Source organism: Ceratotherium simum, chromosome 3 (genome assembly GCF_057802395.1).
Source record: "Ceratotherium simum simum isolate JZ-2026a chromosome 3, ASM5780239v1, whole genome shotgun sequence".
NCBI lineage: Eukaryota > Metazoa > Chordata > Mammalia > Perissodactyla > Rhinocerotidae > Ceratotherium > Ceratotherium simum.
The window spans coordinates 60,177,143-60,199,841 of record NC_141902.1 but is presented as its reverse complement, the minus strand read 5'-3'; the positions used below and the strand labels follow the sequence as shown (position 1 = coordinate 60,199,841).

At 44.0% G+C, this 22,699-nt stretch overlaps 2 protein-coding genes across 9 annotated transcripts in view; one reads left to right on the top strand and one right to left on the bottom strand.

Annotated features, from left to right (window-relative positions):
- The first annotated feature begins 833 nt into the window (after window positions 1-833).
- LCTL (lactase like) lies at window positions 834-14,304 on the top strand. 4 transcript variants are annotated; one of them, XM_087428581.1, is made up of 13 exons: window positions 834-1,005; window positions 2,312-2,475; window positions 3,174-3,261; window positions 3,555-3,664; window positions 5,139-5,267; window positions 5,360-5,455; window positions 6,864-6,918; window positions 7,014-7,175; window positions 10,274-10,548; window positions 11,083-11,209; window positions 11,394-11,593; window positions 12,709-12,772; window positions 14,189-14,304. In XM_087428581.1, exons 1-13 carry the CDS (start codon window positions 834-836, stop codon window positions 14,302-14,304), a joined length of 1,758 nt encoding a protein of 585 aa, XP_087284707.1. The 4 variants fall into 4 exon arrangements, with proteins under 4 accessions (XP_087284707.1, XP_004421786.1, XP_087284708.1 ...); XM_004421729.3 differs by lacking the exon at window positions 834-1,005 and adding an exon at window positions 1,586-1,703; XM_087428582.1 differs by lacking the exons at window positions 834-1,005; window positions 2,312-2,475; window positions 3,174-3,261; ... (1 more) ...; window positions 11,394-11,593; window positions 12,709-12,772 and having other exon boundaries at window positions 5,178-5,267.
- The window catches only part of ZWILCH (zwilch kinetochore protein), a 35,530-nt gene continuing 26,518 nt past the window's right edge, over window positions 13,688-22,699 (bottom strand). For 3 of the 5 annotated variants that reach the window (XM_087428579.1, XM_087428578.1, XM_087428580.1), the window contains 5 exons: window positions 22,395-22,531; window positions 21,186-21,281; window positions 18,826-18,938; window positions 15,638-15,752; window positions 14,492-14,546 (listed from right to left, as the gene is read on the bottom strand). In XM_087428579.1, the coding sequence (XP_087284705.1) occupies window positions 15,664-15,752; window positions 18,826-18,938; window positions 21,186-21,281; window positions 22,395-22,531 (435 nt within the window). In that variant the 3' untranslated portion in view covers window positions 14,492-14,546; window positions 15,638-15,663. Of the gene's footprint in view, window positions 14,462-14,491; window positions 14,547-15,637; window positions 15,753-18,825; window positions 18,939-21,185; window positions 21,282-22,394; window positions 22,532-22,699 lie in introns of those variants that run through there. The other 2 variants (XM_087428576.1, XM_087428577.1) reach the window with 2 other exon arrangements.

The following is a 22,699-nucleotide window of genomic DNA, read 5'->3' as shown; positions in this document are numbered from 1 at the left end:
CCTCTTGTCCAATGTCCCCTCTGCTGTAAAGCGAGCCCCACAGCCCTGAGCCTCTGCAGTGTCCTGTCATCCTTCCATTGGAGCCAGGATCACCCTGTACCTCACTTTCCCTTCCCTCTTGCCACCCTCTCGAGTCAGACCCTGAGCCCCTGGAGGGCACAGGCCAAGTCCCATTTCACTCTGGCAGAAGAAATTAATCACCCACAAAGGGGTGAGACCCGCCCAGTCAAGATTGCCACAGTGAGGGCGCAGCAGAAGGCAGGGAGGCTGGAGGTCGAGTGAGGTGCAGGGAGCTGCAAGAGGGGGAGGGAGCAGGCGAGGTGGAGGTCCCTGTGGTGAAAGAGCCGCAGTGGGGACCTGGGCAGCCAGGGTGGGGAGCATGAGGGACCGAGCCTCCAGGGAGGCTGTGTTCCAGCAGGCAGGCCTGGTTGAATGAATGAGTGAGTGCATGAGGGGTCCAAAGAGAGGAGGGCGAGGCAGAAACACCAACTTTGGCTTCTAGAGTGAATTTTCTCTGGCAGCAGGGAGAGGTAGACACAGAGACAGGTGCCCACACGTCCTGCTCCCCGCCCTGCCCCCCGACCTGGAGCTTCACAGGCTCAGGTGTGCTGAAGCTGGCACTCAGGCCCAGAAGGGGCCACGGGGACAGGGATGAGACATGATGGGATGGCCCCAGTGGACCCTCAGCGGAAGGTGGACAATCTGGTCAAGTAGGAAGGCAAGGGGCCACTGGGGCCAGGGAGGGGGCTGACCAGATGCCCCAGGGCTCAGGGCCAAGCTGCCTGCTGCTGACTCAGGCCCGGCTGGCCAGCTCAGCATTCCTGCCCTGCTGAATGGGGCTATTGAAGGGGGTTAGGCCGCTGACCACGCCCCCAACCAGAGCCTTCGGATGCTGCGCTGTGGGCTCTGCTCTCAGAGGGCAGCACAGGCCCTGGGGATCAGTCTCAGAGCGCTCTGGTCACCAGCTGCCGCTCTGGGGGTGTCTGGGACCAAGGACAATCCTAGGTAAGCTGGCTAGGCTGGCATCAGAGAGCGGATCCCAGTGGGAGGGAATCTGTCCTGACCCTCAGGACTTGAGGCCCTGGGATGGTGACCCTGCTCCCAGCCCCCGGGGCTTGGGGAGGGGTCTGTCTCTCTGCACACTATACAGTGTATAGGTGGGGGTGCTGCAGGGGCTCTGTGGTTTGTCCTGCCTCCTCCATCAGACTGGAACTTCCCTGTGGTGGAGGAGGTTTCCCTATCAGATCCGGCATCTCACAGGGTGTGGGCTGGGTCTCCCCCATCAGACAGGGAGCCTTGCCCACCAGACCCAGAGCTCCCCAAGCCCCGTCTTCATCTCCTTAGTGTTTAACTCGGGAATCATGTCTGGGTCCCAGCCTCAGCCTTTGCTGGTGGGTCCCGGCAGAGCCATGGACCAGCTGCCCCTGCAGAGTCAACGCTTTTCTAGATAAAGTGCCCCAACCTCGTCCTGTCCTCCTCCCCTCCTGGCCTTTGGCCCCAGCCGGGATCTGGCCCCCCAGCCCTGGCTGCCTGGGCTGACACCTGTCAGGTGTGCTTTTTCAGGAATGGGGGAGGGCCGGGTGCCATGAAGCCAGTGCAGGTTGTCACCATTTGGTGGGTGCTACTGCTGGTGTCCAGGCTGGGGGCCACCAGGAAGGGATCCCCAGAAGAGGCCTCCTTCTACTATGGAACCTTCCCACTGGGTATGTCCATTCCTCTGTTGGTCTGTCCATCTGTCTTTTGGCTTGCTCACCTTGGCTGGCTTGCCAAGAAGTTTGGTGTCTTAGCTTCCTGATAGGTAGGAGGGGAAAAATAACTCCATATAATTGTTCTAAAATAAAGAAAGTTCCTAACAGATTTGTGTGTGTGTGTGAGGAAGATTGGCTCTGAGCTAACATCTGTGCCCATCTTCCTCTATTTTGTACATGGGTTGCCGCCACACATGGCTTGATGAGCAGTGCATGGGTCTGCGCCAAGGATTTGAACCCACGAACCCCAGGCCACCGAAGTGGAGTGTGCGAACTTAACCACTACGCCACCAGGCTGTCCCCTAACAGATTTATTTAAAGTTACTATACAGATAGTAAATGCTAATCAGAGCTAAAATTGTGCCAAAAAATGTTTTTAACACATTACATCTCCCCCGCTTCCCCCTGTCCTGTCACACATGCTCCCACTCCTAGGGAGATGGGGCAGGCTGCTGGGGACAGGGCCTGCCATGTGTGTGGCCCAGGAGGCACAGCCCAGAGTCCTGGCACTGGGAGGGCAGTGGGAGGGGCCCCAGAGCCCAGCTTGGGGTCTCTATTTGCAGGCTTCTCCTGGGGCGTGGGCAGTTCCGCCTTCCAGACAGAGGGCGCCTGGGACCAGGACGGGAAAGGGCCTAGCATCTGGGATGCCTTCACACACCGCGGGAAGGGGAAGGTGCTTGGGGATGAGACAGCAGATTTGGCCTGTAATGGCTACTATAGGGTCCAGGTGAGTGATGGGGGTGTGTGTGTGTGTGTGTGTGTGTGTGTGTGTGTGTGTGTGTTTGAGCATGCACCTAGCTGAGAGGTGGGCAGTGACATATTGGGGAAGCCCAGATGACAATGTCAACCCAGTGCTCTGCTAAATACCCCAACCCCAATGCAGCCAAAAGGGACAAGGCCAGTGGGGACTGGGGACTAGGGGTGTGTGCAGGATATGGGAAGGTGGATGTCGGGGGAAAGGAAAGCAGGGCCCCACCTCAGCCAGTGCCTTAGTCCAAGCGATGGGTAGCTGAAGGGCTGATCCCATGGCTCCAGGGACCCCTGGTCCCTGCATGTGAGTCAGCCCCCTGTGGAGGGCATGGGACCTGCTCATCCTCAGTCCCCCTGTTCAGCACCCACTTTCTTCTCTGGATTGACTTCTTGGGGGATTCATCACCCAAGTTTATTAGGAGCCCCCTGATGGACTTCTCCAAGCACCCCCATACCCTGCTTTTATTAGACCCTTTGCATATTCCCCAGAAGTGGGGTGGATGGAATCGCACCTGTTGCATATCGAATCTGCTGTATAGATGAGGCAGCAGCTCCTTCCTCACTCAGTGGGAGTATGGACAGGGGTGAGCCTTGGCCTGGGGACACCCAGTGTGACCACTGCCTGCCCAACCCCATGGCCCCAGGTGACCCTGCCTCCCCGCCCCATCTGCGCAGGAGGACGTTGCTCTGCTGAGGGAGCTGCACGTGAGCCACTACCGATTCTCGCTGTCTTGGCCCCGACTCCTACCCACGGGCGTCCGAGGTGAGCTGGACAGTCCCTCCCGAGCCCAGCGGGGACCCTTTTGGCCATGTTGGCTTTGCGGGGATAGCACAGAGTCCTGGGGAGGGAGACCATGAACGTGGTTTCTTCTGGCAGCAGCTCTCACGTTCCGGAGGTAGCTGGGCCCCCAGGGGTAGCTATGCCACCCCTCTGAGACCAAGTGTCGTGGCCTGAGGGGGCCTTCAGGCCTTTGAAAAGCCACCCAGGAACACTGCACTTCAGAAGGTCAAGGCCGAGGTCATTTCTTGTCAAGTCCCCTTTTATTTCACCCTCAGCTGACCAGGTAAACGAGAAGGGAATCAAATTCTACAGCGATCTCATCGATGCCCTTCTGAAGAGCAACATCACCCCCGTCGTGACCTTGCACCACTGGGACCTCCCGCAGGTGAGGGCTGGTGCAGGCTCGGAGGCCCGAGGGAGCTCAGCTCAGCAGGAGAGAGCCTGTGTTGGGGACCTGGGGTTGCCAAGGTGGTGACAAAGCTGAGGTCTGGACTGGAAGGTGGGAGGGAGTGAGGAAGAAATCCCTCTGACTCCTCCATGGCAGGGAGGTCCTACTGGTTTAAATGATGTTCGTAATAAGGGATAAATGTGGATTTTGATGTTTTCCAAAACATTTGGCCTAAAAACAACAAATCAAACTATGAAAAAAATAAACATCTTTTGAGTAAGACTTGATGACATGCCATAATTAACAAGTTGGTTTAGTCTTTTTTCCCAGTTTGAGCCAGCACCATATGTGCTCATAAATGAGCACCCCCCCCACACACACCCCAAGTAATTTCTGTAAAGTCTCAACATGCTTAAGAACACCGCTATGTAAGCAATTTTTTCATTCGCTCGACAAGGCCCCACAGAGATCTCCTCCAGGAGAGGAGCTGTGTACGCCACTCTCTGTGACACCAGGTGGTGGGAGGTCGGAGGATGAAGACATGGCTCAGGGAGGTGCTGGGGAGAAGATGGAGTCCAATCAGTGCCTTGAAGGGTTGGGGCATGAGGTGGGAGGCAGGGGTGCTCTGGCTCCAGGTGAGCAAGGAGGCAGGGAGGGGCTGGGCAAGTGATTCAGTTAGAGTTTGGGGAACAGGCAGGAGGGGGAAGGACAGAGGTTGGAGGAGTAGCTTGGAGGCCTCAACTGCCAAGCTAAGGTGCCAGGGGTTTGTTCTGTGGGAATGAGAGCCACCGGAGGCCTCTAAACTGGGACTGAGGCCTTGGAGCAGGCTTCAGGGAGATGAACTAGAGACCACCTTCCAGCTTCTTCCTTGGTTAATCACTTTCACTAACCTGCCCCTTTAGGAGAGCTTGGTAGGTAATCTCTACAGAATGATGAATATTGGGGCAATCCCGCCCTCGTGAGCAGATGCCTTCAGGTGGGAAAGCCCTGGGCTGAAGAAAGCATAACCCATCTGATGAGAGGTTTCTGGGGGATTTCTGACATCTGCACAGCCCTCAAAATCCTAATCAGAGCTTCCATGCCCAGCATCATACCTTATTTCTTCAGAACTTATATTCAAGATTCTTTTCCCCTTATCAGGTCTCTTTCCCTGGCAAATTTTCTTAAATATCCAATCTATCAAGTCCTCTTAAGCACGAGAGCCTCAGACTTTCTCTGCTCCCTCCCCCTTGTTTGTATAAGGCATGCCACATAGCTCGTCTCAACATTTACATTGTTTCGTGCTTCATCACTGCCACCGTCTTCAAGTCTTAATGCCCAAGACCCTGCATCTTTGCTCCCCTGTCCTCTAAACGTCCTCTGTAGTTATAATCACCTGTGTTTCTCCCACAAACTTAGCCAATCGGCTCCAAAAGTCTTTCCTGGAGACAGCTCCTTAAGGCGTCTGCTTCTCTCTCCACTCCTGTTCCAGCTACTCCAGGTCAAGTACGGCGGGTGGCAGAACGTGAGCATGGCCAACTACTTCAGCGATTATGCCAATCTGTGCTTTGAGGTCTTTGGGGACCGGGTGAAACACTGGGTCACTTTCAGTGATCCTCGGGTAAGCAGGGTTCCTCTCCAGGTGGGAAAACCTGCTTCCCAGACCAGAGCTCACCCTCACGGTCCTGTGGTCCCCACTTGCCATCCTTGTAGACAATGGCAGAAAAAGGCTATGAGACGGGCCACCACGCGCCAGGCCTGAAGCTCCACGGCACGGGCCTGTACAAGGCAGCACACCACATCATTAAGGTGAGGGGGGTCATTCGGGGATGAAGGCTGGGTTCCAGGGGGAGGGACGAGCCCCAGTGTCAGCTCAGCCTGCCCCAGGGGTCCGAGCCTGGCTCAGTCCTCTGCCGCTCCACCTCAAAACCGGCATTTTCCACAGCATCTTCGCACCGTTCATTTCCCTCCCATGAGGACTTATGAGGGAGTGTCCTGTCATCCAGTGCTCTGCTGGGCACTGCGGCCGAGACAATATAGTGGCTGCTCCCTAGAGCTTGCAGTAGCCAAGGGGGTGGAGCACATGCATGAGAAAACTTGTCACCTACAGGTCTAAACTGTCTTGTGTGGAACGGTGAGGAAGGGGGGATCACAGTGAACTAGGGGCTAAAACCTTCAATGAATGAGCAGAAGTACCTGGAGGTTGGTGAAGGACAGCAGTAAGAAGGGGTCAGGAGTGTTCATCCAATTGCGTGGACTTCAAAGGACCTGGCATTTCTGAAGGAGGAAGGAGAAATAGGAATCAGAATAAAGAGTAAGGCAGACCCTACCCTAAGGTGTGTGGGGTATGAGAAAATAATGGCCTCTGCTCAAAAGAGCTGCCATGGAGGTGGTCTTTAGGGGCAGCCAGGCTCAGTTGGGGCACAAAAGTGAAGAAGACAGTGAGAGGAGATGCTGAAGGTGACGCACCATGAGTTCCAAGGCTACCGGAAAGGCCTGAGAAGAAGGGGAGGGAATCAGGTCACACTACAGGCACATATGAGGATACGGGTGACGATGACCGGGGAACAGGGATGAGGCATGATGGGATGGCCCCAGTGGACCCTCAGCGGAAGGGGGACAATCTGGTCAAGTGGGAAGGCAAGGGGCCACTGGGTGACCTACAAGACCCTCAAGTTCATGTCGGGGAGAGAACTTGCTCATTCTCTCTACACTTGGCTTATGATTTCTTTGACTGTGAATATTAAAGGGCAGAGCTCTGAAGACCTCAGCGGGTCGCTGGGAGAGAACATGGAGAGAAGGCAGGTTGGCACGTTTTGGGTTCCATTTCTCAAGACTGTTCCAGACGCTTGATATTCTCCTAACTTCCTGAGCACCTACAGGAAAAGTACTGCCTAATTACCACAGAGGACAACCAGGAACAAAACAAGAAGCTTGAGCAGAAATCTTAGAAACAAGAAATAACACAAAGTGGTGGTTTATGTGTTTATGCCAGAATTGGACCAAGTTTCGTCTATAGTACAAAGAAAATAAGTGCTCTGGAGGTCAGAGGAAGGGGTGGGCTAATGGACTGGGCTGATCAAGGCTGGACTCACGAAAATGAGGGGACTTCCACATGGATCTCTAGAGTTAGGAGGGAGAGAAGGGCCACCTCAGGTTGAAAGGGAGGAGAGAAACGGGGAGGCAGGCGTCTCCTATGAGTCTCTTCCTCTCTCAGGCCCACGCCCAAGCCTGGCACTCTTACAACAGCACGTGGCGCGGCAAGCAGCAAGGTGAGCTGGGCGTCCCGCACGGGCTGCAGCAGATGGGGCGCAGCGGAGCCGTGTCGCTCCTGCCTGTCTCCCCCTTTTCTTTCTCTTCTTGTAAGGTCTGGTGGGGATTTCATTAAACTGCGACTGGGGGGAACCTATGGACATTAGCAACCCCAAGCACGTAGAAGCTGCCGAGAGATACCTCCAGTTCTGCCTGGGCTGGTTTGCCAACCCCATTTATGCCGGTGACTACCCCCAAGTCATGAAGGACCGTATAGGTGAGCCGAGTCACGTTTTAAGACTCCAGATGCCACGGCAACAGTCTTGAGCTCAAAGGAAATGACTGAAAGGCAGGGGGATGGAAGAAGACTCAGGGATCACCCAGCCCCCAAGGAACTGAGAACTGGTTATTTGAACTGGTGGAGGTGGGAGGGGACACCCAAACAAATCCCTAGACCTGGAAATTGAGAATTTCAGAACCCAGGGAAAAAATTTAGCAATTCTCTGGGCTGTTCTCTCTTGTGTTCTGCTCTCCTATCTCCTCCCCACTCCCCTCCATTGTAACTGCAGCAAAGTAGGTGAGAGAAGTCAAAGACACAGTCACGGGCCGAGCCAGTTCTATTGTTGGTTCTTTCTGTCACTTGAGAAATACTTTACAAGCTCTGGTTTCCAGTGTCAGAGAAGAGAATAAAAACAAGCTCACAAGGCTGTATCAGTTTGGATGCTTTTGAGTGCCCCATAACAGAAAACTCCAACTAAAATGGCTTGAAAAGTAGGGAATTTATCATCTCACCTGAGTCCAGAAAAGGGTGAACCAGGACTAATTAATCCAGCCCTCAGAGATGACTTTGAGGAACCAGGCTCATTCCATCTTTCTGCTCTGGTACCTTCAGCAAGCCTATCACCCACTCCCTATGGCCACAAGATGGCTGCAGCAGCTCCAGGCATCACATGTTTACAGATCAACTCCCAGAGGTGGAAAAAACCAAATAGCTCTGTCATATCTGTTTTTAAGAACAAGGAATATCTTCCCAGGAAACAGTCTCCCTCTGCAGCTGATTTCCCTTCGTGTCTCAAGGGGCGAAACTGTCTCATGCCCCAGAGTGCCCTAGACCACTAGGACTAGGTCTTAGAGGCTGGAGAGGGGCCAGGACTCCCATAAAGGACATGGCCCCTTGAAAGAGGGTGAGGAAGAGGGCCAGGAAGAAGACAGGCACGGGACTATTGGGTAGGCAACCAGCAATGTCTGACCATAGAAATCTAAACATATCTAAACATCTGTGTATTCAGAGGCATCAGCCTGCACCTCCCCCCTCCCCGCCCCCAAAAAGAGACAAAGATGACATTGAAATAGGTTACAATCTCACACAACAAGGCTATTTTGGATGTTTGACTGAGAGAGAACTGTCAACATTTCAAAAATTACCCTTTCTAAAGCAGCATTGATCAGACTGATCTGGAAGAGCAGCAGCAAGGTCTAATCCCAGCTCCGCCACTAAGCAGTGCGTGGCTCCGGGCTTCGTCTCTTTGGTTGTCACTCTTACCATCTGAAAATGAATGATTCGGCAAAATAATCTCTAAAATCTTGTGGCAAAAGCCAGTTCCGTGACATGTCTTCCCATACACTCAAAATCCTAAGAATGATTTCCTCAAGATGCACAAGGAAGAAGCCCTCATGACTGGGATGGTGCCCGTGTTCCTCCAGGCACATGCCATCACTCACATGGCGCATTCCCTCTCTCGGGACCCTCAGGGGCCACTGCTGGAGCCACAAGAGGACTGCACGGGAAAGCCAAATTGAGGATTTGTCATAGAGCAGTTCTTGGGCTTAAGAGACCCCACCAACTCCAACTTCATAATAATTCAAGTAGAAATTGGGCTGAATTCTTCCTTTGTACAATGTGGAAAGAAGGATCCTCTGAGCAGTTAGTACTTTCTTTACTAGTGAAAACGTTCTGCCTGAAATCTTGTTCACAAATTCCTTCCAGGCATCTCATAAGCATTCTTTTATTCACAATAAATATATAAACAAAAGTAATTCTAGACCAGTGCTGTCCAAGAGAACTTTGGTGACGATGGAAATGTTCTATATCTGTGCTGTCCAATATGACAGCCTGTAGCCATTTGCACCTATTTAAATTTAAATTAAAATTTATAAAAATTAAATATTTAGTCATTCAGTGTGACTGAATTAAAGATGCAGTCACACTAGCCATATTCTAATAGCCACATGTGGTGGGTGGCTACTGTATTCGACAGTACAGTGACAGTACCCAGGGGTTTTTCTCAAGTTACTAAATGTAACTGAAAGTAATAACATAATATTTTAAAGGTATTTAATGATACAAACTTTTCACTAATTGAATCTAAACCAACAGCCTCTTTGGAAACGTTTTTATGGTTAGATTTTTAGATCAACTCATAAAAATGTTACTCTTATTTGTTTAAAACTTTTTTTGTATAGATTATGCAAGGACATGCATGTGTCAAATTTTTTAGAGTACACAGTGAAAAGTCAAGCTTCCCTCCCGCCCCCCTCCGCTGCTCCCATCCTCCCCGAGGAAGCACACTTCCGGAGACGGATTGTGCACGTGTGAGCAAAAACACTGCTGCTCGCTGTGTGTGTGTGTGTGTGTATTGACTATAGGCAACGCTCTGCACCTTTGTTTCCCTTAAACCTGTACCCCAGCACTCTTTCCATGCTGGTACGTGAAGTGCTGCCTCATTCATTCTGATGGCTGCACAGTATTGTACTGATGGATAGCCCGTCCTTTATTTAACCAGTCTCTCCTGATATTTAGGTTCTTTCTAATCTGTTGCTACTCAGTCTACAATGAAGATCCTTGTACATACATTCTTTTACATGTGTGAGTAAAACTTAGGATAAACAGACTTGGAATTGGTCAGTGAAAGGACATATACAATTTTGAAAGATAAGACAAAACTGCCCAATGCAGGGGTTGTACCAGCTTTACACTACAACAACAAAGCACGAACGTGACCCTATCCCCCTGTCCCCTCCCTCACCCTGCACCACCACTGGCCTTCCAGGTCCCTTCCCAGAGGCAACCAAAATTACCAGTTTTTGATATAAGGAATAATATAGGAATCCAACCCTACTTTTTTTTCCAGATGGCTACACAGCTGTCCACATTACCACTTACTGAATAATCTGTGAAAATATTACTTTTAAGCAATATAAACTTTTAGATAGTATTCAAATATCAAAATTCCAGTTTAAAAGGTTGTTATATTTTCCATACAATAGTTTGGATAATAGTTTTTATGTCAACATGCCAGCATCATCTTGGTACATAACAATGAAATGATTGTGAGAAAATAAAACTTTGTTACATTCTACTTTCTCTCTCAATAGGAAGAAAGAGTGCGGAGCAAGGCCTGGATATGTCGAGGTTACCGGCGTTCTCACTCCAGGAAAAGCGTTACATTAAAGGCACCTCTGATTTCTTGGGACTGGGTCATTTTACTACTCGGTACATCACGGAGAGGAACTACCCCTCCCGCCAGGGGCCCAGCTACCAGAACGATCGTGACCTAGTAGAACTGGTTGACCCAAACTGGCCGGATCTGGGGTCTAAATGGCTATATTCTGTGCCATGGGGATTCAGGAGGCTCCTCAACTTTGCTCAGGTGACTATCACATTAAGCTACTTAAAGGATATTATTAACCTGAATTCATGATCTTACAGCTTAAGCTCAGGTGCCCACATTTTAGAGTTAATAAAACAAAATAAACCCAGCTGCTCACACTTCAGAGGCTACTAGATACAGGCTTTACAGACTAATGCCTACTAGGAATAACCATGTCAACGTACGTAACTGCAGCTAAAATGCTTATCCGACATTTAGTTATTTTGCTGAGTTATTTCATTGTTATTTATTGAGTTATTTCTCACTTCAAATGGAATATGTGGGAAAGAACAAGACCTGAAGTACATTTTCTCTACAGTGATGCTGATTTATTGAGAAATACATTCTTTCCTATGAACTTGCCTCCTGCCTACTTTCCTCTCTAAATAAACGTGTGAACTGGAGCTACTAAATGCTACAGATGCTCAATTAGAATATGGCAGGCTGGAGTATGTGCTCCTAGAGGTGCCTCAGACTGAGACCCACCTGGAGGTCAGAATTTTTAAGATATTTGTTACTATAACTCACTTTCAGACTCAATATGGCGATCCTCCCATATATGTGACAGAAAATGGAGCGTCTCAAAAGTTACACTGTTCTCAATTATGTGATGAGTGGAGAATTCACTACCTTAAAGGATACATAAATGAAATGCTAAAAGGTGAGATACAAACCCAGACTGTCTTCACATATTTTTCTATTTAACTTCGACAAAATTTGGTTACACATGATTGACTACAACTTGTTTCTAAATCTCATAAATGAAAACATTTTAGATGATCTTCACAGTATTATTTTTCCAAGTAAATGAAATATATTAAAAATGGAACGAAATGTCTTTGCAGCTATAAAAGATGGTGTTAATATAAAAGGGTATACTTCCTGGTCTTTGTTGGATCAGTTTGAATGGGAGAAAGGATACTCAGATAGATATGGATTCTACTATGTCGAATTTAACAACAGAAATAAGCCGCGCTATCCAAAGGCTTCAGCTCAATATTACAAGAAGATTATCACTGCCAATGGGTTTCCCAATCCAAGAGAGGTAGGACTCATTATCGATGTTACTCGTTCTGGATGTTAGAAGAGCTTGGCAGCTGGGGTGTGCAGAGTTTGGCAACCTCTCGTCTTTCCTCCGTGAGAGGATGGGTATGTGGGAGCATGGCCCTTTGTCTCTTCCCTAACTCCTACCACTTCTCTGGTTATTTGCTTAGAATGGGGTAAACACGCCTTAAAATTCGATCCTAACTCGCAGAGCATCAAGGGCAGACCAGAGTTATGCAGGAGTCCTGTTTGCTTTAGGTTATCACAGTCAACAGAGACTTTTGGTTAAATGTGATTCTAAATGTTGTGTCTTAATGCAAACAAATACTGCCTAGTCTTCAACACATATAAAACCAGTTAAGGGAATCAAATGTATAATGACCATATCATTTTCACTTCTTTTCCCAACAAACAGCAGAGCCATACAAATGCACTAGTACCAAAATAAGATTAAAAATAATCAAACATGGGCCGGCCCTGTGGCTTGGTGGTTAAGTGCGCGCGCTGCGATGCTGGCGGCCCGGGTTCGGATCCCGGGTGCGCATCGAGGCACCACTTCTCTGTCCATCCTGAGGCCGAGTCCCACATACAGCAACTAGAAGGGTGTGCAGCTGTGACATACAACTATCTACTGGGGCTTTGGGGGCAAAAAAAAAAAAAAAAAATCAAACTTATTCCTTTAAAACATACCAAACATTTTCAATAACCTACAAATTTTTCTATCGCCTACCTATGTTGCTATCTATAGCAGGGAATAGAAACTATAATACAGAATGTCTTAATAAAGACCATTTTAAAAAATAAATCTCGCTTGTTTACCAACATCCTTGTAAGGGGAGCCCAGTGGGCCTATAAATGCAAGCAGTGACTGATGGCTCTTGGGTAGTAACTGGTTTTACATTACTAGAAAAGCGCTAGATTGGAAGCCTCTCAAGAATAAAGCCTCTGTCTTTTGACTCCCTCACAATGATGCACATCGGTGTTCAGTAAATATTAACTAATTTAAACCACAGGCAGACAAAAAAATTTTTTTTATCGCACGTTATTCCAAAAACGATTTCAAACAGCAAAATATTAGTCTAAGACAAGATTACTTATCAAGTGGGTTTTTATTAGGTGGAAAGTTGGTACCTTGAAGCCTTGGAAACTTGCTCTATCAACAGCCAGATGTTTGCTGCAGGTGAGTATATTTTGATTCTTCCCTTTGATAATTAAACCACATAATTATACACAGGACATTACCAAAATCTCGAAATGTGGATCTACCGGAAGTCAATCTTCCAAAACCACACAGTTAAAAATAATTTTTTTTTACTTTGAAGCAATGTCAAATTTCTATTTTATAAGCATTTTAAATAATATTTTAAAAATCTACCACGAAAGAGAAATATTTTATCCACTCTAGTTTTATTCTTTCCAAATCATAGTGTAAATTTGTAAATCTATTTTTGTTATAGTGGGCTTTGTGGAAGGAGGGGAAAATTCAACCATTTATACCAAATGGAATGAAGAAAAGTTAAAGAACACTCCAAACATTACATTCATTCATTTCAGCAAGTAATTATTAAGCACTCCCTCTTAGCTAGGGTGTTTTAAGCCCTGGGGATAACAGCACACTGGACAGAAGGCGGCATCATTTCTCACGCAATGGGATTCAATGGCTCAGCGATGTAGAATAACCAAGATGCAACTACACGTCAAGAAACGCCAACACATGTCATCTGTTTCTTTGAATTTTGTCTTTATCTCTCTATAAGGGGAATCAGAGAAATACACTTCCTGTTTAACAAACTCATCTTTAATGTGGTATCAGAGGTGGAAACTATTAGACCAACTCCTACCAATTCAGTTATTTTTTTAGGCCAATATACCTCTGTGCCCCCCCATTTCAATAACCAGGTAATATTAAGAACGTATATTCCATTAAACTAAACTAAACTTTTATTCCATCATGTGGAAACATGATGCAGAATTTACTGTTGAGCCTATGAATTCCATGAGAGCAGGGCCTGTGCTTTGTTTATCTTGGTAACCAGGGTGCCAGGCACAAAACCTAAAAGCAGGTATTACATAAATATCCACCACTATATTAATGGATATGAAATAAACTTTTATTTAACTCTTGAAGATTATTACTTAACCATGCAAGAATTATAATACAAAATTTCAATACAGAAATTCCTATACCTCTTAATAATAACATCTTTGAAAGGTTAGAAATGTTTCCCAAGGATTTTTCTTTCACAAATCCCCCCAATAAAAATTATAGAAGCAGTGGAGTACAGCTGCTAATATTCTCAGATTAATTTATGGTAAGCACAAGTATTAATATACATTTAGACTTTACTCCAGTACCCATGGAAGAACCAAATTTAGGCATGCTTTATCCTGTATTTTCTGAAATATTTTACAAAGCCCTCACATAATTTTTTATAAACATTTAATTCACCAGGTTCTCTTATAGCAAATGAGAATAATTAGAAAATTTGATGATGCCATTTTCCAAGTTTCTCCACTACAGTTAAAGCTTTCGGGATGAAGCTCCATTGGCTAAAATGACCACACTCTCATTTGTGGTGTCGCTCTCCCATTTCAGAGCCTGCGCTACGTCACATGCAGATGGTGACGGAGATCACGGTCCCTACGGTCTGCAGCCTCTGTGTCCTGCTCGCTGCCGTTCTCCTAATGCTCCTCCTGCGGAGCCAGAGCTGAGACACGGGTACCCACTTGGTAGCTTCATCCTTCACAGAGAATCTTCAGGACCTTCCTCCTTTTTCTGCTTCAAAGGTTTATATACATGTCTGTTTTCAGGATCTGTAATAATTACTTTTTTTCTTCTTTTTTTTTGGCTTGTGCTGGGATTTAAGAACTAGAAAATAAAAATAAGCACAAATGAAATAAAAATCCTTGTAATCTCTTTTTCTTTTTTTTTGGCTTGTGCTGGGATTTAAGAACTAGAAAATAAAAATAAGCATAAATGAAATAAAAATCACTGTAATCTCACCCCTCTCAAAGTCAATGTTAATATTTTGCTATATATTATGTAACTTTTCATTTTGCAAAAAGGAATCACAGTGCACAAACTGTTTTGTGACTTGATTTTTTTCATTTTTAAATCTGTCCAGAAATATTACTTTAATATAGAAATGACTGCCATCTTAGCACTGTCCTACACATGATGGGTTGTCAACCATCTATAGATAACAAACCTTTCAGGATGTAAATCCTATCAGACAACCAGGGAAAAGCATTAGGTAGGTACCAAGTAAGTGAGCACGCACACTTTTCTAAGATAAACTTTTTACACTGAGTTCAATTTCACTTCACTCAACGAAATAGCTCAAAGAAAAGTTATATATTTAATTTATGTATCTTTTCTTTAACTAGATGTTTTGTTTTATAAAATAAGGCTTCATTTTTTTAACTATGCTAAAATTAACTAATCTCCATTTGAGAGCAAAACATAGTTTAAGAAGAAATAATGTCAGGTATTTTACTCATTATCTGATTTTATGCAACATTGTTTCTGAAACACAAAAACAGTGATATAGAAAATGCTATTGCATTAATTCTTTTAGTTAATACTATTTCAAATTAAATACTTTTTAAAAGGTATTTACATCTGGGGCTTAGTCCTACAATTGGGCTGGGGTAAAACTGTTTTTAACAAAATTGCTTTCCATGTCAAATTGATATGCCTGTTTAGGGTTTTTCTCTTCCATCAGCGTTTTTGAAACCAAACTCTCTTTATACTATATGCCCAGATTTAAAGGGGCACTCAAAAAAAAAAAAAATTACCGTTCAAAGAAATTTTTTTCATTTCTCCGGTTGTAGGATTAAACTGACCTAGTGACTATAGAACGTAAAAAGAAAATTAAAGACTTGCACTGCTCAATAACATCTGGTAAGCCTTTTATTGATTACTGATAAAAAAAGCGATATTTCTAAGGTATCAAGTCAGCATTTATGTTGTAGAAAGAACTAAAACGTAAGGTACTTAATACATTACAAAGTATTCAGAGAGAACAAAAAGCAAACACACTACCTTAGAGAGGACCCCATCAGCACACCTCACTTGAAATGCACCTGGCTGCAGGTCACCATGTTAGTAAAGCACATCCTTTCTTCCAGGCTACCGTTCAATGTTAATTCAGAAAAATCTGTAACCAGAAAGATAGTGAGGTCAGAATTGCTTACCATCCTACTGGCTTTTCTACCATGTATACTGCTGAATTTTACAATAATCTAGAGGTAGTCTGAATGATGTATGTCTTTTACTTTAAGAGAATTCGTTAGACAAATCAGCAAGGATAATTCTTTTAAATAGTAAACCCTCTTGATGCATCGAAAATATGATTAAACAAACTAAAATATAAAGCAGACTTTTTTAAATTACGTATTTTTAATTTGGGAACCTACTACTTTATTTTTTTGTGCCTCATCCACTATGGTTAAACATTGTCTTTTTTCCAATCTTAACACATATTTCAGACAACATTTTCACTGAAGATTTGTAGTCTGAGGGCTAGAGGCATATCCACATTTTTTTCTCCTGAGGACTACTGTATTTCAAAAATAAATGGTACAATTAACATTTAGATGAGATTACGTCCACTTCCTTGTGGGTCATCATTTCAGTTTCCATATTCTTACCATTATCAACATTCATTTGCTGAGCACCCACTGGGTGAGCAGCACTCTACTGGACACTGTTTTTCTCCCCCATTAACTCCAAATCATTATTCTCTCTTCCCATGGCAGCTAAAAGTCCACTTTTCTCTCTTAAGTCTTCTTGCTTGATGTCAAGCTTGATGTCTTGTTTTACTCAAGAGTATCCTACCATTAGACATCCTAAGCTAGTATTCCACCTAATCACTCAGTCCAATGAAACAGCAAGTCTAAACTTCTCAAATGCTTGTGATCTCTGGCAAAAAAATAAATCATTATTGGGCTTTAATATTTACAATTGGGGCTTTGTTTGAATAGCCCATGATTTTTACAAGTGAGGTCCTCCAACAGGTGGTCTTGTTTTGAACCAAAGGTCACTGAATAATTTCTAGACAAACACATCAAGAATATACGATGGGTAGAAGAGCTTATAAAGTTCAAGCAATATGAAGTTTGAGTGTTTCGAAGCACGCAAATATACGATTTCATAAGAATTCCTTATTTTCATAAAAGGAGTCATTGAACCAATGCACTAGCAAATTGTTTTAACTCTAACATTTAAAATCACTAACTCTTTCTGAAGCAACTTGCATCAAAAAGACTCTAGAAGATATGTTCGGTTATACTTCACTTATGTAGCATCATTGGAAAAAGGTGTTTAATCTTACATGAATTTCCTCATAACAGAGGTTTAATCTTTATGTAATAAAATTTTAAAATGGCATTTAAAAAATGTATCACATATATTCATGTCTAAAATTTTCTTTTTAATCGTAAAAGTAATACATCTTTTAAAAAAAACCTGAAACAGACGTAGATAAAATAAGAGTTTACTTTGGTGGTTGTCAACCTTAGTGGCACAATGGACTCACCTGGAGGACTTGAACAGTTACTGATGTCCAGGCTCTACCTCCAGAGATTCTGATCTACCCAGTCTGGGTATCAGGACTTTAAAAGCTCCCAGATGATTCTAACGTGCAGCCAAAGCTGAGAACAACCCCTGCTCGCATGGTTCCAGACCTCAGGGTTAAATGCGGCTGGATCCTGCCAGACCGTTTTCTATGCCCCAGTCTCTGTGTTTTTCCAGTCTTGTGTTAGTGTAAACAATACCACAATTAATAACCTTGTTCATAGGTCTTTTTGCACATGTCTGACTATATGTGCAGAATAAATTCCTATTAATGGATCTGCTGGGCCAAAAAATGTATTTTTTTAAAAAATTTTGGTGGATATCGCCCTCCATGGAAGCTGTACAACTTTACACTCCAATCAGCACTGTGTGAGGTCGATTGCCTGTTCCCCCATATCCCTGCCAGCACTGTGACACCAAATTCTTTTGTCTTTGCTAGTCTGACAAGTGAAAGATGGTATCTACATAATACAAAATCGCATTTCTCTTATTATAGGTGGAGTGGAACACCTTTTATTTTTAAGATGATATTTGAATTTCCTTTTTGATAAACTTAATACTACTTGCCCATTTTTCTACTGAGTTATTAATATTTTTTCTTACTGATTTGAAAGTTCTGTATATACTAGGGAATGTAGCCTTTTCTGAACACGAGCTGCAAACTTCTTTTCCTAGTTTATCATTTGTCTGTTGTTTTGCCTCTGGTATTTTTTGCCATGCAGAAATTTTTCTATTTTTTATATAGTTGATTTTCAATCTTTTATAGCTTTCAAGTTTTATATCATACTTAGAAAAGATAGCATGATTTTAAATGATGGTTCTCAGGAAATTCTTTCAGTTTCTTTAGGACTTTTACAGTTCAGCCATATGAATAGAGAAGTTCCCATTATGCCTGAATCAAAATATATCTTGAGGAGAAGAATAAACATTTTCTGGAAATAATTTTGCAAGGTATCCATCACTGAAATAGGAATATTTGCATTCCCAGCAGTGGTTGACTATAGGCCTTTGAAATCTTCTTGAATTCTGTCTTAAAACCATGAGATGTGATTTTGGATAATCCTTGCAGTATTTGAATGCAGCATTTAAGACCTATACAGATAAGAGACGACAGCACCATACCATCCATATGCATGAAGGTAACAGTTTTACAGGTGCTTACTGAAGGAGGAAGACTTGGGAGGGCAGCTAATTACACCAGAGGCTAAAAGACATTCTTTGATTGAGACAGACCATCTCTGATAGAATATTAGAAATCTTAACCCTTATTGCAGCCACAGAGAAGACATTAGGGCAGAAATATCATCACTGTTGTAAAGAGTGCACGAAAGAGTGAAGCGTGAGCTGGCATTTCCATCTTATAACCAATTTTCACACCTATGTCCCTATTGCTTTACTTCTTTTAATAAAAGTTCCTCTATCCAGGATAATGAGAAAAAGTACTCTTTCATGATTTTTTTCCCAGAATAAATTTGTTTTATAGCTAGAGTTCAGGAAAATTACTTAAAACTGGGCACAAGAGCTGTAATAATGAGTGCATTATTATAATAGAGTGCATACTATTATACTCTATAATAATAGAGTGCATCTCTACCAGTAAACTTTTTATTTTCTATTGGAATAATTTATCTGAATAGATTATAAATCATCTTTACCCAGTTTGTGAAAATTCAGATGGTCTACAGGTGGGCTGTCACTCAGTTGCCAAACTGTTTTCACCTTCTTTTGACCACTATTGATCTCCACTCTCCATTTCTGGGGCTTCTCACTAAGGAAAGAAAAAACATCAAAGGGGAAAAAAAACACAATTCCTTCCTTCCTTCTGTAGTCACTTAGTCAAGTCCTTACTGATAAGCACTGAGGAAGAAGAGATCAAGACGTCACAATTCCCATCCTCAAAAAGCAGTCAAAAGAGTGAGAGAAACACGAATATAAATGACAACAACTAAAAAAAATTGCTATAATAGAGGAATACCAAATGTGGTAGGGGACAATAAAAGAGAGGTAATTTGGGGGCTGGCCTGGTGGCGTAGTGGTTAAGTTTGCACGCTCCACTTTGGCAGCCCGGGGTTCACAGGTTCGGATCCCGGGTACAGACCTACACACCACTTATCAAGCCATGCTGTGGAGCCGTCCCATATACAAAGTAGAGGAAGATGGGCACAGTTGTTAGCTCAAGGCTAATCTTCCTCAGCAAAAAGAAAAAGATTGGCAATGGATGTTAGCTCAGGGCCAGTCCTCCTCACCAAAAAAAAAAAAAAAAAGAGAGAGAAGTAATTTAACTCAGATTGGGATTGTAGAGTAGGAAAAGAATCCTCAGCGATTGTGGCCATTGAGCTGAGTATGAAACTATAAGGAGGAGTGAGTTAGTCAAGCAGACAAGGTCCAGGAAGGACACGTGCACAGGCACTGAGAGGTAAGTGTGTGGAGTGCCTGAGAAAATGCAGTAACACAGTATCTCGACTCAAAAGGAGAGTGGGAAGATGTGCTGGCACATAGCCAGAAAGGCAGAGGCCAGCCACAGAAGACCTCACAGACCATGCTAAGGCACTGGAATACTGTCCTAAAGGTAAGGGAGCCATTTAAACAGAAGGAAGTCACGATGGGATCTGAATTTTAGGAAGATCACTTTGGCAGTGACATAGGGAAGGAAGATAATGGAGGCAGAAAGGGCAGTTAGGAAAAAGGATTTTACCATACATAGCCCAGGTATGACATGACCAGATGCGAAATGAGGCAACGATCACGTGAAGACGTAGAGAAGCGGATGGATTCAAGAGTTTCCAAGAAGGTCAGGACTTGGTAACATTTAAAGGAGGGAGGAAGTGACAACAATGAGTAGAAGATGAGTCCTAGGTTTCTGTTTTGCGCATTAGGTGGAGATTAATAATGGTCACTTGAGAGAGGAAATATAGGAGGAGGAAAAGTGTTAGGAAGAGGATGAGGGGTTTGGATTTAGTCTGACCTACCTACAGGATGGTGAAGTTGGGCATTCACATCGAACAGGCATCTAGAAACACGGGTGTGAAACTCAGGAGAAGCTGGGATACAGGTTATGAATTCTCATTAGTCCAGAGGAACTGAGGCCTTGAGCACAAATGCAGTCACCCGGGGAAGAGAGAAAGTAAGAAAAAGGGAGGGCAGAAGATGAGGTTCTGGTGAAAACTCAATATGAAGCAGGCAGAGGAGGAAGAACTGGTAAAGAGATCTAGTCTCAGTCTTGGAGGGCGCCAGAGAGGTAGAATTAAAACTTAAGACAGAATGTTATGTCTCAGAAAGGAAGGAAGGGGATAGGTTCGAGAAAGCAACAGAGGTAAATGCCAAAGAGCCTTCTAAGTGCTTACTGAGGAGAAAGAATTGGAGGGCCAGCTAACTACACAAGGGGCCAAAAATACTCTTTTCCTAGAAAGCGTCCACTAGATTTGGTGATTAGACGGCCACTGGAGGCCTTTGTCAGAGCCGTTTCAGGGGAGTGATGAGGTTTGGCTAACAGGCAACTGAATAGAGGGTATAAATACAGTGGCTTTCGTACAAGAGAAATTTCAAGTACATTCTACGCTGAGGGAAGAGTCAGGGAAGACTATCATTGAGGCAACTTGCTGTCCATGGGGATGGGCAGTCTGTCATCTTAGCCTCACAGCCCAGACTCCCCACTCCCAAACCTGCTCTCACTCCCACAGCCACACTCTTGACTGTGTTGTCATTAGCCTGATCACTTGCCTCACAAGCTGTCATTTCCCCTCTGGCTATACTTTCTGCCCTACTCCGTGAAGGAATTACAAATGGAGAAAAAGCAAAGACTAGAGGCCCAACAGCGTACAGAGAGCAGACAGAAGAAGGTCTGGGAGAAGGAAGAGGGAGCAGTCTGCCAGACTACGTCCTGACAGTGGGATCAGATGGTCATGGCTGCAGAGGTGAAGCAGCTCTGGATCATGAGGTCCCCATGGAACAGAGATCGAAAGTGATTGGAATCATGCCTGGACTTAAAGTATTATTTAATTATTAAATTGCTTACCTTTGATATAAGTTTTTTATAGCAGTTGGTCTGACTGGCAGCTGAAAAATGTGTTGCTCATCAAGAGGATTTTGTTTATAATATTTTATGCAAGATCTAAAAAAAAAGAACCTCTTTTGGAAAAAATGCTACTTGGAGACAAAAGCTTTCCTGTACCTGTAGTCTAAAGCTCATAAAGGAAGCATTTTATTGAATACCACTAACCATAACATCAACAATATAATAATTTCAGAGCCACAAAAGTAAAAAACAAATAAAATACAGCCCCCCCCAAATTAGGTTATGTTTTTTTTCTTTGAAAAAAATATCTCATTCACTTTTTAAAAATTAATAGTGGACATATTTCTCATAAATATAAAATATATTTAAGTTGAACTCAAGTAAAGGCTTAAGTGGGGAAAAGACGTATGAGAAGGAGAAAAACAAAAAGAGGCAAAAGACAGACACAGCCTCCACGGTGTGCTGAGTCTGGAGAATTAACGAGTTAACTACTGATCTTTAATGGGAAAAAAAAACAATAACAATTTCAAACTTTTCCCTTTACAACTGAGGCAAATTCTAATTTTGGAAAAGACAGTGGTTCATTTCCTTCCACAGGGAAAAAGAAATCCAGTCTTTCCACCAGACAGTTCACTTATTTCCAGTTGGAAACCTCAAATGCACATAAGACACAGCAATTCACGTATGAGAAATATTCCAAACCGTTTTTAGTCAAACTGATCGGCAGAAACTCTCTTACAGCAATATTACTGATAGCAGTCTGGTAATAATATTCGATTCCCTTCAGTTACCACTGAGATGGCTGGCAATGACTAGTTTGGCCCAAATTTATAAGGATGTAAAGAAAAGAGAAGTAACTAATATTGTCAAACACCTCTTAAGTGTCAGGTACCTTATACACATTACCCCATTTAATCCTAACAACAAACACATAAGGTTATTAGATCCTTTTATTGATGAGAAAACAAGATGCAGTGAAAGGAAACTTCCTCGGCAAGTCAGGAAGTGCTCAAGCCAAGTGTCAAACCTGATTCCTTCTGAATCCACGAGCCTTTCCTTCCTAGGCAGTGACTCAGAACCATTCTGCTACTGTGCAGACAGGGTGCACAGAATCTATCCTAACTGATAATGCAAATGCAGATATTTGGGCTGCAACTATTTCAGAAGAGAATACATTTTTCTGTAAGTAAACAACAGAGAAATACTTACTGTGTTAAAGAAAAGAGGAGCTCGTGTTGAAGTTTAATGAAAAGCATGCAACTGACTAGTATTTCTAGAATATGGTGGAGTTTTTGAACACGATAAACCTGTTCTTGTATATCAACTGATGGAGAAATGAAATATTCCTGGAATGACAAAAAGTACAAGCAAAATAGGGAGTTAAAGAACAAGTGGAATCTTTGGAAAGAATATGGCTATGCCTGCTAAACCTAGGTTTGGATGCTTGATTAATAGGGGGAAAAAAAAGACAGGAGGCAGCTAGATAGCTTTCCACCTTTCAGTACTCCTCCTCA

Excerpts from the sequence above, each read along its gene's own strand:
- LCTL (XM_087428581.1), top strand. The coding sequence starts at position 834 with ATGGGGCTATTGAAGGGGGTTAGGCCGCTGACCACGCCCCCAACCAGA. Across the intron at positions 5,456-6,863 it reads CAGCACACCACATCATTAAG|GCCCACGCCCAAGCCTGGCA; the intron begins GTGAGGGGGGTC and ends TTCCTCTCTCAG. Across the intron at positions 6,919-7,013 it reads GTGGCGCGGCAAGCAGCAAG|GTCTGGTGGGGATTTCATTA; the intron begins GTGAGCTGGGCG and ends TCTTCTTGTAAG.